At 42.5% G+C, this 14,262-nt stretch overlaps 2 protein-coding genes across 8 annotated transcripts in view; both read right to left on the bottom strand.

Annotated features, from left to right (window-relative positions):
* ubr4 (ubiquitin protein ligase E3 component n-recognin 4) overlaps positions 1 to 1,043 on the bottom strand; it is a 139,791-nt gene extending 138,748 nt beyond the window's left edge. For all 6 annotated transcript variants that reach the window (XM_033048265.1, XM_033048267.1, XM_033048266.1 and 3 more), the window contains exon 1: positions 869 to 1,043. In XM_033048265.1, coding sequence (XP_032904156.1) covers positions 869 to 1,002 — 134 coding nt within the window. In that variant the 5' untranslated portion in view covers positions 1,003 to 1,043. The remainder of the gene's footprint in view (positions 1 to 868) is intronic.
* A 1,720-nt stretch (positions 1,044 to 2,763) lies between these two features.
* emc1 (ER membrane protein complex subunit 1) overlaps positions 2,764 to 14,262 on the bottom strand; it is a 32,091-nt gene continuing 20,592 nt past the window's right edge. For both annotated transcript variants that reach the window (XM_033048259.1, XM_033048260.1), the window contains 5 exons: positions 13,975 to 14,148; positions 13,045 to 13,255; positions 11,506 to 11,590; positions 9,729 to 9,858; positions 2,764 to 4,333 (listed from right to left, as the gene is read on the bottom strand). In XM_033048259.1, the coding sequence (XP_032904150.1) occupies positions 4,154 to 4,333; positions 9,729 to 9,858; positions 11,506 to 11,590; positions 13,045 to 13,255; positions 13,975 to 14,148 (780 nt within the window). In that variant the 3' untranslated portion in view covers positions 2,764 to 4,153. The remainder of the gene's footprint in view (positions 4,334 to 9,728; positions 9,859 to 11,505; positions 11,591 to 13,044; positions 13,256 to 13,974; positions 14,149 to 14,262) is intronic.

Raw genomic sequence — 14,262 nt, 5'->3', positions numbered from 1 at the left:
ACATGTCATTCAGCTTCTCCTCAGTTTAGACGATCAAAAAGGGAAATCCAATAAAGATGAAGAAATTCATAACGAGGTTTGATCGGATGGTTGAGTCTGGCGAACAAGCAATGGGCACAAAATAGCTTCTTCCTGACGGACGTTATCCATCCCATGAACTTTTATCCTTCTACTACAACTTCCTGAATCTTCCACCTCCCCATGTCCCTATCACAAACTGTCCTTAAACCCTCCCCACTACCTTTCCGTCTCCCTCTCCTCCTCTGATTTCGCCAAAACCACATCTTTGGTGGAACTTGGACATCCCCATTTTCTGCCACTGATCGGAGACCCGATATAATGAGTCTGAAGAAGGGTCTCGACTCGAAACGTCACCCATTCCTTCTCTCCAGAGATGCTGCCTGTCCCGCTGACTCACTCCAGCATTTTGTGTCTGCCTTCGATTAAAACCAGCATTTGCAGTTCTTTGCTACATAATTAGGATCTATATCTGTATCGACTGCATTCGAGAAATGCAAGTTGTTGCATGATGAAAATAACACAATGGTGCGTTGTATTGGAGAGGCGGAAAGGCATAAAATATAGATATGCCGGGCGATGAGGGTGCGGTTTAACACCGCTGCGCCTCCCTGGCTTCCAGCACATTCGAGAAAGTTCCCGGCTGTTGGATTAGGCCGAGGGTTCCGCAGCCGCTTCTGACATTTGCCTCCAACATCGAGTTGAAAATCCAAGGAGTGTCAGTGCAGGCAGCGACCCTAGTTTGGGCCGCGGGGGGGGAAAGGCGAAGCGGCGGGGCCCAGGGCCGCGGCTCAGCCCGTCCTCCTGCTCCCTTCCCTGGGCGACCACGGAGCGCGGCTTCCCACTTTACCTGTTTATGACCGAGCTGAAAAGCTGCGCGATGTCCCGCGGCTCGAATGTCGAGTAGGAAGCGGCGAGGAGCGGGCGGACAGCGGCGCTCCAGTCAGGGTCCGGCTCCAGAGCCGGAGCCGAGTTCAGCGCCATTTTCCCGTGGGCCGACTGGTGCAACGGACTAAACACTCCGGAGAAGAACCGCGCACAAGCGCGTTACACACTAGTCCGCAGCGCAATCGGTCCTACCCTTGTGCCAAAGATACTGGAGCTCCTCTAGTATCTTTGCCCTTGTGGACCACCCACCAACTGAGCACTCCAGAGGTCCCTCTCGCCCAGGAAAAGAGGGCGACGCAAGTTTGAACCATTTCCCCCGCATTTTAAACTTTAATAAAATGCATCTTTCCACTCTGGCACTTTATAAACTTTTAAAAAACCCTGACAAAAAAAGTAACCACATATGGATATTCTCCGCCTGCATAGTATCGACTCTTTAAATCTACATTTTACATCACTTACTAAACCTCCAGATTTGAACTGGACTATTTTGATACATGGAAATTATTAAGGTCACAAAGTGAATGGTGCAAATGTAGACTGCAATGTACCGCCAAAATGGTCAAAACTAAGAATTATATCCAAATATTAAGCAATGGGAATAGGAAAGGAGGCAAACAACTTACGAATACTTAAAAAAAACACGGAAATATTAGGTTGACATGTTAAATATGACACAAATGGGCCCTTGGTGTATATATCACAATATTTGTATCCACACCAAACTACTCACTGTTTTCCCCCCCAATCAATTCTACTCTTTCATGCTTGTAGTAGCTATTCAATACAGTGAAAAATTCTGGTTTGGGTTTAGAAATTAATTGACTGCCATTTCACTCATAGCTAGGACTGTCGATTGTTCTAACGAACTAATGAAAAAATTGAGTCACTGCACTAATGTACCCAATATTGGAATTTTGGATTTACCAATTTTAGTATAGAGCTTACATCTTAAAGGCCTTGGGGTCAGATAAACATTACATTTTCTATAATATACCTTATGAGGTATATGAGGTATTCATTGCAAAATTCCCAAGCAGTAAATTTGACTTTTCATGAATATACTCACATCTATGGCTGTTTGTCACGACTCATTGATAAGACTCAGAGTTCAAAGATTGAGGATTTAAATCCGTATCACAAATTAAGAACATTATCTCAAGTGAGAGTTCAGTGCAATTACTGAGAGAGTATTGCATTGTGAGAGGCACCATCTGCTCATTCAGGTGGAAACAAATAATCCAGGAGCATTATTCGAAGAGCAGAGACATCCACAAGTATCTGACCTTAACTTTTCTCGCAATTGACATCCCTGTTCACCTTTTTTTCTTAATCAACATCCCTAAAACTGTTATATATTTCATTATTATTTGTGGGACCTTGTTGTTTCACGGATGTGTTAAACTTATTATTTGGTTTATAAAATGCATATTTCATTTAAAATATCAATTAAAAGTGAGAGTTCACTGCAGCATAACTGAGCCCTTGTATTAAATGTTAGGATAGCAACATATTATGGACCTAAATTCAGAGTAAAGATCAAAAGCACCTCTATAACCCAGTGATGACTGTACAATACTGAAGAAACTCAGTGGGAGGGGCAGCATCTATGGAGCGAAGGAAACAAACTGCACAAATACTGATCATCAGCCAACAATTTGGAAAATAACATTACTGTGAGTTTAACAAAGATCACACAAAGTACTGAAGTAAATCAGCGGGTCAGGCAGCATCTTTGCAGAACATGCATAAGCGACATTTTGGGTTGGGACCCATCTGGACGTTTCAGGCCGGAGCCCTAATTAATTCCCAAATCAAATATGACATTATGTATGACTGAAGCTGAAGGAAACAAAGTTTAATGTCACAGTAACATTTTATTAATTGGTTTCAAAAACTATAACTCAAACATAAATAAATTTTTATTTAACAAAATTTCAATGCATTAATTTTAAGGTGTGTTTAAGTCTCAACATTTTTGATGTGGCTGTACTTGAATTTTAGGCAAGGGAGAGAATAAAACACCAAACTAACTAGTAAAAGGTTATAACTATCATTCAAACCATCCCTTTCCTGCAAAACAATGATGAAACATGGACAAATAGTTAGAATATCAGATATTCACACATTAATTCTGTTCATTCATGCATCCATTGCACACTTTAAGTTGACTCTAAATGCCTGTCACGATCGGATGTTCAGGAGTCAAATATTAAATATCCAAAACAGCTAAGGTCTTCAATTCCTTTTGTACACCTTCAAATTTCAAAATGTTCACGATTTTTTGCTGTTCACATATTTGTGGTGTGGGGCACACTCCCACAATTCAAAACTCCCTCACACACCAACTTCACAATACAATAAAAAAAATTAACAGTTATGTTTTCAAATTCTCTCAAAAAAAAAATCAGCAGTCCTGCATCAATCACCTCACGAATATTATCAACATGCAATGTTAAAAAGTTATCTTTTTTCCCCACTCAGGCAAGAGGTAACATCACTGTGTCACTAAAGGATGCAAGTCAGTAGTTTATTGTCCAAATTCAGTACATTCGGGCTGCAGATAATAAGGGGAGAGAGGGTGTTGTAAACGTTCCTACCACGATCCAATCTCACAGTGCAAGGGGACAAAAGCACCAGCATCACCTAGTGGCAGGGCTTCCACATGGAAAATCCACCTCTCTGAAACAGTCCATGTCCTGCCTCATAGATAGAAAAATTAGACCAAAGGGATATCGTCAGAATGCAAGACAAAAAGACTGACGTTTTCTGTCCAAAGACTAACAAAGATGCGAATATCCAGCATTCATTTTTATAGGGAACCTGAGCTAGAGGCAACATCCATCTACAAATAAAGTATCAACCAGATCTAAAAATGCAGCATGGGCTAAAGATTTAAAGCAGAGCACCAGGAAACATTCAGATTCACCTGTCATTAATTGTATACATTACTTTCAAAAGTTCCCTTTCTATCTCCGAGCCATTTTGCAGGAACATAAACATCATTTATCCCAAAGAAAAACCTCTGATCAATAGAAACAAATTAATTTTTACAACGATGAAACCAATTTTTGTTAAAATCTGCTCATGAAAGTGTCCATCACTTTGATTCTTATTGAGAACGTGTTACGAAAAATATACATAGTATGTACATGGGTGCAAGAGCGTGGGGGTCCCTGTTAAGGTTGCACCCATCTTCAGCTCCACTCGACGAGGAGACAACTATTCTCTTCCAAGCTGATGACATCTATCGCCAGGCTCGGTTCAGGAGCTTCACCTGCGCAAGGCGCTTTGTGATCATGGTTGTAAAAACCAGTCCAAGGAGAACGCTGCTGATAAGCACGTAATCATAATCATCCTTCAGAACATCAAATTGCTTGGATGGATAAACACGGGTCTGGAAGATGTCCAATCCATAAACAACAACCTGAAATAGATAAAGCATGCTCACTGTTAGAACTAGGGTGCCAGTGATTTACAACTGCAGCAATACTCTGGTTAAGCTCGGAGCATGAAGGGAAAGGCTGCACCATCTACCCGCATTTCTTCCAAGGCCTTGATCACGCCTGGAAAAAGGAAAGCAGTGTCCAGCTGCGTGTCCGAAGACTTCCACCAATGGTGGGTATAATATCATTAGTTGAAGTAGAGAATTATTTACTGTAACTAGCAAGAGCTGCAAAAATCTAGACTTAGCCAAGTGATTTAACATTTATGGGACCAGGAATGAAGTTTAAACCATTAAAATTACTGACATTTAAATGGGGCCAAGCGATTTCATCCAAGCAATAAAAATAAACAGATATATATATATATAAAACATGGCATTGTGTGTAGAAAGGAACTGCAGATGCTGGTAGGTACCGAAGGTAGATGCAAAGTGCTGGAGTAACTCTGAGGGTCAGGCAACATCTCTGGAGAAAAAGGATGGGTGACGTTTCGGGTGCGAGGAGGGGTTACCTGGAGCTGTGAGTATAAAAACAGCGCGGGGCTTGCTTCTACAGAGGCCCGGGGAGCCGTTGGAGCGAGGAGGGGTCACCTGGAGCTGTGAGTATAAAAACAGCGCGGGGCTTGCTTCTACAGAGGCCCGGGGAGCCGTTGGAGCAAGGAGGAGTTACCTGGAGCTGTGAGTATAAAAACAGCACGGGGCTTGCTTCTACAGAGGCCCGGGGAGCCGTTGGAGCGAGGAGGAGTTACCTGGAGCTGTGAGTTACCCAAATCTGCAACGTTCCATCTCACTTCCAGAGAAGGAGTCTGGTGGAAGCCTCTGATTGGTCGAACGGACTAGAGGAAGCAGCTGATTGGCTTGTATCCCGGGTACGGTTTTATTGTATTTGGACAAGGGGGAGAATGAGGGCCAGGGCAGTTTACTGTTCTGGATGTCAGATGTGGGAGGTCATGGAGTCTGAGTGCCCTCCAGACGTCCACATCTGCGCCAAGTGCGTCGAGATGGGGCTCCTAAGGGACCGTGTTAGGAACCTGGAGCAGCAACTCGATGACCTCTGTCTGCTCAGGGAGAGCGAGGAGGTCATAGAAAGGAGTTACAGGGAGGTGGTCACTCCAAGACCACGGGAGACAGAAAACTGGGTCACAGTTAGGAAGGGCAATGGGCAGAGGCAGGGACGAGTGAGTACTCCAATGTCGGTACACCTTGCAAATAAGTACTCCTGTTTGAGTACGGATGGGGGTGACAGCCTGCCCGGGGGTAGCAAGAGCGGACGGGCCTCCAGCACAGAGACCGGCCCTGTTACTCCTGAAGGTAGGGACAAAAAGAAGAGGGCAATAGTAATTGGGAACTCTATTGTTAGGGGGTCGGATAGGCGATTCTGTGGACGCAGTCGGGAGACCAGGATGATGGTCTGCCTCCCTGGTGCCAGGGTCTCGGATGTGTCTCAACGCGTCCAAGATATCCTGAAATCAGAGGGAGAGGAGCCTGAGGTCGTGGTACATATAGGTACCAATGACATAGGTAAAAAAAGGGAAGAGGTCCTGAAGGGAGGATTTAGGGAGTTGGGAGGAGAGTTAAGGAAAAGGACCAAAAAGGTAACAATCTCAGGATTACTGTCTGTGCCACGCGACAGTGAGAGTAGGAATGTAGCGAGGTGGAGAATAAATGCGTGGCTGAAAGACTGGTGCAGAGGGCAGGGATTCAAGTTTCTGGATCATTGGGACTTCTTTTGGGGAAGGTGGGACCTGTACAGAAAGGATGGGTTGCACTTGAACCCGAGGGGGACCAATATCCTGGCGGGGAAATTCGCAAAGGCTACTGGGGAGACTTTAAACTAGAACAGTTGGGGCGAGGGACTCAAATAGAGAAAGCTAGTAGACAGAATGGGAGGCAGGAAGCAGAAAAGGGAAGCACTCGGGCACAAGAGGAGAAAGAAAAAAAAGGAAATAAACAGAGAATAAGAGGCGGGGGGTTTCTTAAATGTGCATATTTTAATGCTAGGAGCATTGTAAGAAAGGTGGATGAGCTTAGAGTCTGGATAGACACCTGGAAGTATGATGTTGTGGCGATCAGTGAAACATGGTTGCAGAAGGGCTGTGATTGGAAACTAAATATTCCAGGATTTCGTTGCTTCAGGTGTGATAGAATTGGAGGGGCAAGAGGTGGAGGTGTTGCATTACTAGTCAGGGAAGATATTACAGCAGTGCTTTGGCAGGATAGATTGGAGGGCTCATCTAGGGAGGCTATTTGGGTGGAACTGAGAAGTGGGAAAGGGGTAGCAACACTTATAGGGGTGTATTATAGACCGCCAAATGGGGATCGGGAATTGGAAGAGCAAATATGTAAGGAGATAGCAGATATTAGTAGTAAGCACAAAGTAGTGATTGTGGGAGATTTCAACTTTCCACACATAGACTGGGAAACACATTCGGTAAATGGGCTGGATGGTTTGGAGTTTGTAAAATGTGTGCAGGATAGTTTTTTGCAGCAATACATAGAGGTACCTACTAGAGGAGGGGCAGTGTTGGACCTCCTGTTAGGAAATGAGACGGGACAGGTGGCGGAGGTATGCGTTGGGGAGCACTTCGGGTCCAGTGATCACAATACCATTAGTTTCAATATAATTATGGAGAGGGTCAGAACTGGACCTAGGGTTGAGATTTTTGATTGGAGAAAGGCTAACTTTGATGAGATACGAAATGATTTAAAAGGAGTGAACTGGGACATTTTGTTTTATGGGAAGGATGTAGAAGAGAAATGGAGGACATTTAAAGGGGAAATTTTAAGAGTACAGAATCTTTATGTTCCTGTTCGGTTGAAAGGAAACAGTAAAAAGTGGAAAGAGCCCTGGTTTTCAAGGGAAATTGGGCATCTTGTTCGGAAAAAGAGGGAGATCTACAATAATTATAGGCAGCATGAAGTAAATGACGTGCTTGAGGAGTATAAGGAATGTAAAACGAATCTTAAGAAAGAAATTAGAAAAGCTAAAAGAAGACATGAGGTTGCTTTGGCAAGTAAGGTGAAAGTAAATCCAAAGGGTTTCTACAGCTATATTAATAGCAAAAGGATAACGAGGGATAAAATTGGTCCATTGGAGAGACGGAGTGGACAGCTATCTGCAGAGCCAAAAGAGATGGGGGAGATATTGAACAATTTATTTTCTTCGGTATTCACCAAGGAGAAGGATATTGAATTATGTGAGGTAAGGGAAACTAGTAGAGTAGCTATGGATACTATGAGTTTCAAAGTAAAAGAAGTACTGACACTTTGGAAAAATATAAAAGTGGATAAGTCTCCAGGTCCTGACAGGATATTCCCTAGGACATTGAGGGAAGTTAGTGTAGAAATAGCCGGGGCTATGACAGAAATATTTCAAATGTCATTAGAAACGGGAATAGTCCCCGAGGATTGACGTACTGCGCATGTTGTTCCATTGTTTAAAAAGGGTTCTAAGAGTAAACCTAGCAATTATAGGCCTGTTAGTTTGACTTCAGTGGTGGGCAAATTAATGGAAAAGATACTTAGAGATAATATATATAAGCATCTGGATAAACAGGGTCTGATTAGGAACAGTCAGCATGGATTTGTGCCTGGAAGGTCATGTTTGACTAATCTTCTTGAATTTTCTGAAGAGGTTACTAGGGAAATTGACGAGGGTAAAGCAGTGGATGTTGTCTATATGGACTTTAGTAAGGCCTTTGACAAGGTTCCTCATGGAAGGTTGGTTAAGAAGGTTCAACTGTTGGGTATAAATGCAGGAGTAGCAAGATGGATTCAACAGTGGCTGAATGGGAGAAGCCAGAGGGTAATGGTGGATGGTTGTTTGTCGGGTTGGAGGCAGGTGACTAGTGGGGTGCCTCAGGGATCGGTGTTGGGTCCTTTGTTGTTTGTCATGTACGTCAATTATCTGGATGAAGGTGTGGTAAATTGGATTAGTAAGTATGCAGATGATACCAAGATAGGGGGTGTTGTGGATAATGAAGAGGATTTCCAAAGTCTACAGAGTGATTTAGGCCATTTGGAAGAATGGGCTGAAAGATGGCAGATGGAGTTTAATGCTGATAAATGTGAGGTGCTACACCTTGGCAGGACAAATCAAAATAGGACGTACATGGTAAATGGTAGGGAATTGAAGAATACAGTTGAACAGAGGGATCTGGGACTAACCGTGCATAGTTCCTTGAAGGTGGAATCTCATATAGATAGGGTGGTAAAGAAAGCTTTTGGTATGCTAGCCTTTATAAATCAGAGCATTGAGTATAGAAGCTGGGATGTAATGTTAAAATTGTACAAGGCATTGGTGAGACCAAATCTGGAGTATGGTGTACAATTTTGGTCGCCCAATTATAGGAAGGATGTCAACAAAATAGAGAGAGTACAGAGGAGATTTACTAGAATGTTGCCTGGGTTTCAACAACTAAGTTACAGAGAAAGGTTGAATAAGTTAGGTCTATATTCTCTGGAGCGCAGAAGGTTAAGGGGGGACATGATAGAGGTCTTTAAAATAATGAGAGGGATAGACAGAGTTGATGTGGATCAGCTTTTCCCTTTGAGAAAAGGGAAGATTCAAACAAGAGGACATGACTTCAGAATTAAGGGACAGAAGTTTAGGGGTAACATGAGGGGGAACTTCTTTACTCAGAGAGTGGTAGCGGTGTGGAATGAGCTTCCAGTGGAAGTGGTGGAGGCAGGTTCGTTGGTATCATTTAAAAATAAATTGGATAGGCATATGGATGAGAAGGGAATGGAGGGTTATGGTATGAGTGCAGGCAGGTGGGACTAAGGGAAAAAAGTTGTTCGGCACGAACTTGTAGGGCCGAGATGGCCTGTTTCCGTGCTGTAATTGTTATATGGTTATATGTTATATCAGGACCTTTTGTCTGAAGACAAAGTATTTAACATAAAGTTGATTTTGATGCCTTCCAAATCGGTCAGCCACAGTGGGAAGGGCTCGGCCAGGGAGGATTTGTTAAATGTGTTCAAGTAAGCTTCCTTAATAAACCAACAAAGTGTTGGTGGTGGACAAGGTGAAAGCAAAATCTCAACAGTGAGACAAGTAGTAATACATTAGTAGACATTTCAAAATGAATCATAGTTCAGTCGATCAGTCTGAAGAAGGGTTTCGGCCCGAAACGTTGCCTATTTCCTTCGCTCCATAGATGCTGCTGCACCCGCTGAGTTTCTCCAGCACTTTTGTCTAATTTCAAAATGAATAATAGTTACACATCATGTTACAAAATGGAGAATTTAAGTAGGTATTGTGGAATTTGACCACATTCCCCTGCTGTGGTTTCAGACAGAACTGACAAGTTGAGCCTTAATAATCTGGCACAAGAAACTTGACAGTCATCGGCAAAAGAGGTTGCTGGACACTCACAAGGCAAGTGGACTCCAGACCAGATGGAGCTGTGTATATCCCCCGTACTCTGGAAAGAGACTGATTGTAGTTGATGTACCATTCTGGTCGGATTGGTAGTTCTGGAGAATAAGGAATTAAATTCTCCTCTCTGAAAGAGAAAATAATAAGGGTTATAAAAGAAACTGACGTCAAATTCTGGAGTTACAAAGCACCATGACAGGTTAAAAACAGGAGCGCAGGAACAGGAGTAACCCTTTGACACCATTTAGTGAGATCTTGCCTGATCTGTGAGCTTAATTCCTTTTGCTAAAAATGTAATTAATATCAATATTCAATCAAAATCAATTTCTGCTTTCGGTAAAGGGCATTATTTGTGTCAATTTCATTTGTTTAAACATGTCTCTCAATTTCGCTCCTGAACACAATTCTATTATTTCAGTACCTCACTATTCCTAGATTGAATTATTTCATGCCCCACTATTCATAGATTGGAATCTGCAAATATAATTTATTTTTAACTAGCCGAAGTGCTGCTTAATATGCCAAAGCCATTGTTCAAATCTATACCTCCTAAATTCCTGATTTTTGCAATTGCTTTACGCACTTCCGGTAAATGGTGCAAGACCATCATATCCCTTTTAAACGTGATTCTACATGTCTAACCAGCACGTTTATAGCTGAAGCAAGTTCTATCTCCTATCCTCAAGACAGAAGGCCGACATTCCATTACCTTTTCGATTATTTTCTCGACCTATCTTACGATCGATGCACACAGACCTTTTAATTTCTTCAGACTTCGGTTTTATCAATTTACCATGTACAATGTAAACCTATCTTTCCTTTCCACTTACTAAGAGAATGACCTCACATTTGCGAGTTTTGCCACTTACTTGATCTATTATCTTTCTAAATTGGTTTTGCCACCACAATGTCATTGATAAATCTGGATGTGAACTAATGTCTTAAACATGGTGAAAAGTTGACACTATAACGGATCCTGTGTGGGATCCCACTGGTAACATTCTGCTAATAATCCTCCTGCCATTCAATTACCCAGCCATATCAATAGATTGTCTTCACCACTGAGCTTCAACTTTATCATACTTTTATGAAGACTTTGTGCAATTTTTTTTGAGGTGCAGATAACAACAGGCATTGATAGTCTCCCTGCTACTCCTTCAGTAATCTTCAAAAGAAGTCACCTCACATGACCTATCTTCACAAAGTCATGCTAGATCTCACTGATCAACTCAACACTTTCAACTGCCCAGTCATTCTCTCCTTAATTATATAAATGAGTAAATGCAAAGTCTGAAGAAGGGACCCGACCTAAAACATCGTCGAGCCATGTTCTCCAGAGATGTTACCTGACCTCGGAGTTACTCCAACACTTTGTGCTTTAGCTCAAAATTCCAGCATCTGCCATTCCTTGTGTTCTATATGCAAAGCCAAGTGGATTAACTAGATTGTATTCCACATTTGCCCACCAGATTTACAACAACAGATAAATCACATTTAATATTAGTCCTATAGATAAGTTACTATAACATGGGAGAGTGTTGGGGGACACAAGGAACTGCAGATGCAGGAATTTTAAGCAAATCACAAAAAGCTGGATGAACTTAGCAAGTCACGCAGCATCTGCGGTTTGAAGAAGGGTTCCTACTCAAAACATTGCCTGTCCATTCCCTCCACAGATGCTGCTCGACCCAGAGTTGCTCTAGCACTTTGGTGTTTTACTCAAGATTCCAGCATCTGCAGTTGCTTGTGTCTCCATGGGAATGTGTTAACTCACCGGCTTTGCTCAGACGGAACTTCCGGGCGACGAGGATCCAGGAAGGCTTTTGGTAAGGAAAGAATCCCTCCAGAGTGCAATGCAACTGCCAGACAGAAAACGACCCATTAGAATCAAAGATTAATTGCAGAATACCAACCAGTCAATCCACAGCACCCTTTACTGGCAACATGGAATTATAGATTCCGATTATAATGAGGCTCATTCAGCCCATCATGCTGATGCTGGATTGAAACATTTAACCTTTTGCAACAATGCTTTTAACATTTTCCCTCTCAAATAGATATCCACACATCTCGGCATCATGTTCCGTGCGGACATTGTGGGCCAAAGGACCTGTCCTGTGCTGCAGTATTCTGCTTCTGTGTGCTTGAAATTTCAATGATTTAATGTTTTAAGTTTAATTTTCTGGCATCCAATATAAAGAAAATAAATCTAAACTCCCTTCTGGTTTCCTTCAAAAATCTACTAATGCCCAATGCAATTGGATTAGCCCATTTACTTTATCAAACCTTCCATAAATGTAAACTCCTCTACACATCCGTCAGTTTCCTATCTCTCCCCGAAATAAACATCCATCAACAATGAGATCCACCCGACCATATCATTTCTATACCCACTCCATGGTCTTGGCATCACAATATTATAACTGTGGCAAACAAACCATAGGTAACTTAAGGTGTGTTTCAGGAATTCAAAGCCAGCACTTAACAAGTCAATAATCATGCAACCAACCACAGTGGTGCAGCTGATAAAGCTGCTGCTTCTCAGCACCAGAGACCTAGGTTCCATGCAGACCTCGGGTATTGTCTGTGTGGAGTTTGCAAGTTCAAGAGTCAAGCGTGCTTTATTGTTATTTGTCCCAAAACGGAACAATGAAATTCTTACTTGCAGCAGCACAACATATATATAAACTTAGTACTCTGTAAACACCATAATAAACAAAAAAAGTTCAGTATATAAAAAGCAAACAAACAAAAATAGTGCAAAGACAAAAACAATAACCCTCAACTCTATGTAGTTCAGAGTTTTCTTGGCGGTTTTACTGTTTGATAGCCTGATTGAGGTTGAGTCTCCCAGTGACCACGTGAATTTCTTCCGGGTGCTCCATTTTCCTACCACATCCCAAAAATGCGAGTTTGTAGATTAATTGCCCTCTGTAAAAACTGCCCACAGTGTGCAAGGAGTGGATGCAAAGGTGGGACAACATAGAACAAGGATGATCAATGGATAGCGTGGTTTCGGTGGGGACAGTTTGCATGCTGCATCTTTTAGCAAAAAAGCTTTTCTCTGTACCTCTGTACACATGACAGTAAAATAAACTATCAATCATTCAAAAAAAAAGTTAGCCTCAAGAATGCTTGATCCAGAGAAGGGGGGGGGGGGGGGGGGGGGGGGAAAGCAGACATCCAACATAATCAGAGAGCTTGGTAACTGGGCCTGTCTTAAGATATGTCCTGTCAGCTCAGAACAGAATAACCCCATCCAACATCTGTTATGCACTCTCCATTACATGCCCCAGAAAGGTCTTCTACTTACTCAGCAGGTGGCGGCTGGTGATCCCCTTCTCTGTGATTGTGGATTCCACCAGACTGATAGCTGATGGAAATATATAGGACTGCTGAAAGATGATGGGAGAGAGAGGACGGTCCATTGAGCTGAATGCTGTGCTGTTGTATTGCTCTGTTCCCTCGAAAAGCTCCAGAACAGTAATCTCATTCCTTCGCGATTTTGTGTTCCAGTACTTGTACTTGCAAAGGAACAGCAGACAGCGGAGTTAGGAATAAGTCAGACATCGTAAGCACAATCCAGGCAGTGTCAAGAAGCTAATTAGACTAAACTGCAGCAAAGGAACATTAGAACAAGGACAGCAACTGAACACTCGGACATTAGAGATGGAGGGGGAGCACCCAACATATACGGTAGCAATCATTCCAAAAAACGTCCTGTGGCCACTAATGGTGGAAAATCACACTCACAGCTGAGATTTCAGTGCAGCTCACACACACACACACACACAGATGTGGAAATTATTACACTAAGTGTGGTATTTAATTGCCAACACATTCAAATTATTTGAAATTGCTGAACTTGTGTCCAGAATCAATAAGTAAAATGATACGTGTTTAAATTCCAGATTCAGATTCCTCGTTCACTTTTTAATCACTATCCAGATATTCCTGTTGGAAACGTGCTCGGCTGGATAGATCTTAACTGTGACACGCAGCATAGCCAGCTTGCATGACAATATACAGGGATATTTAATGCATCTGCCGCATATTTCACACACATACACAGTCGTGGGGGGGGGGGGGGGGGAACACTACAGGGATCATCGAAGAGGAACGATGAAAGAACAATTAAACAAAACATTTATACATGACGTTTGAGTGGCCAAGCCAGTCGTGTTGCGGAAAATGTAAAGACATCATCACTAAGTCCCCAAGTTATTATATTCTCCATTCTTACCACCACCCAGTTCTCCGAATGCACAATATTAACGGGTCCCCTTGCTTTCCGCTGCACAGACTCGTGAGTAATTCGACCAGTCACTCCATCGATAAGGTAGATGCAAATGAAGGTGCGCTCATGGTGTGTATCTGTGCTCTCAGTCACCACCACCAACAAATTTGGATTCAAATACTGGAAAGCAAGATTCAGAAGTCAGGGATTCAGAAGATAATCTGGCAATTTGATAGTCATAGATTCATACAGCATGGTAACAGGCCCTTCAGTCCAACTCAACCATGCCATTGA

Source organism: Amblyraja radiata, chromosome 31, assembly GCF_010909765.2.
Source record: "Amblyraja radiata isolate CabotCenter1 chromosome 31, sAmbRad1.1.pri, whole genome shotgun sequence".
Taxonomy (NCBI): domain Eukaryota; kingdom Metazoa; phylum Chordata; class Chondrichthyes; order Rajiformes; family Rajidae; genus Amblyraja; species Amblyraja radiata.
The sequence above is the reverse complement of the archived record's forward strand: the minus strand, read 5'-3'. Positions and strand labels throughout refer to the sequence as shown.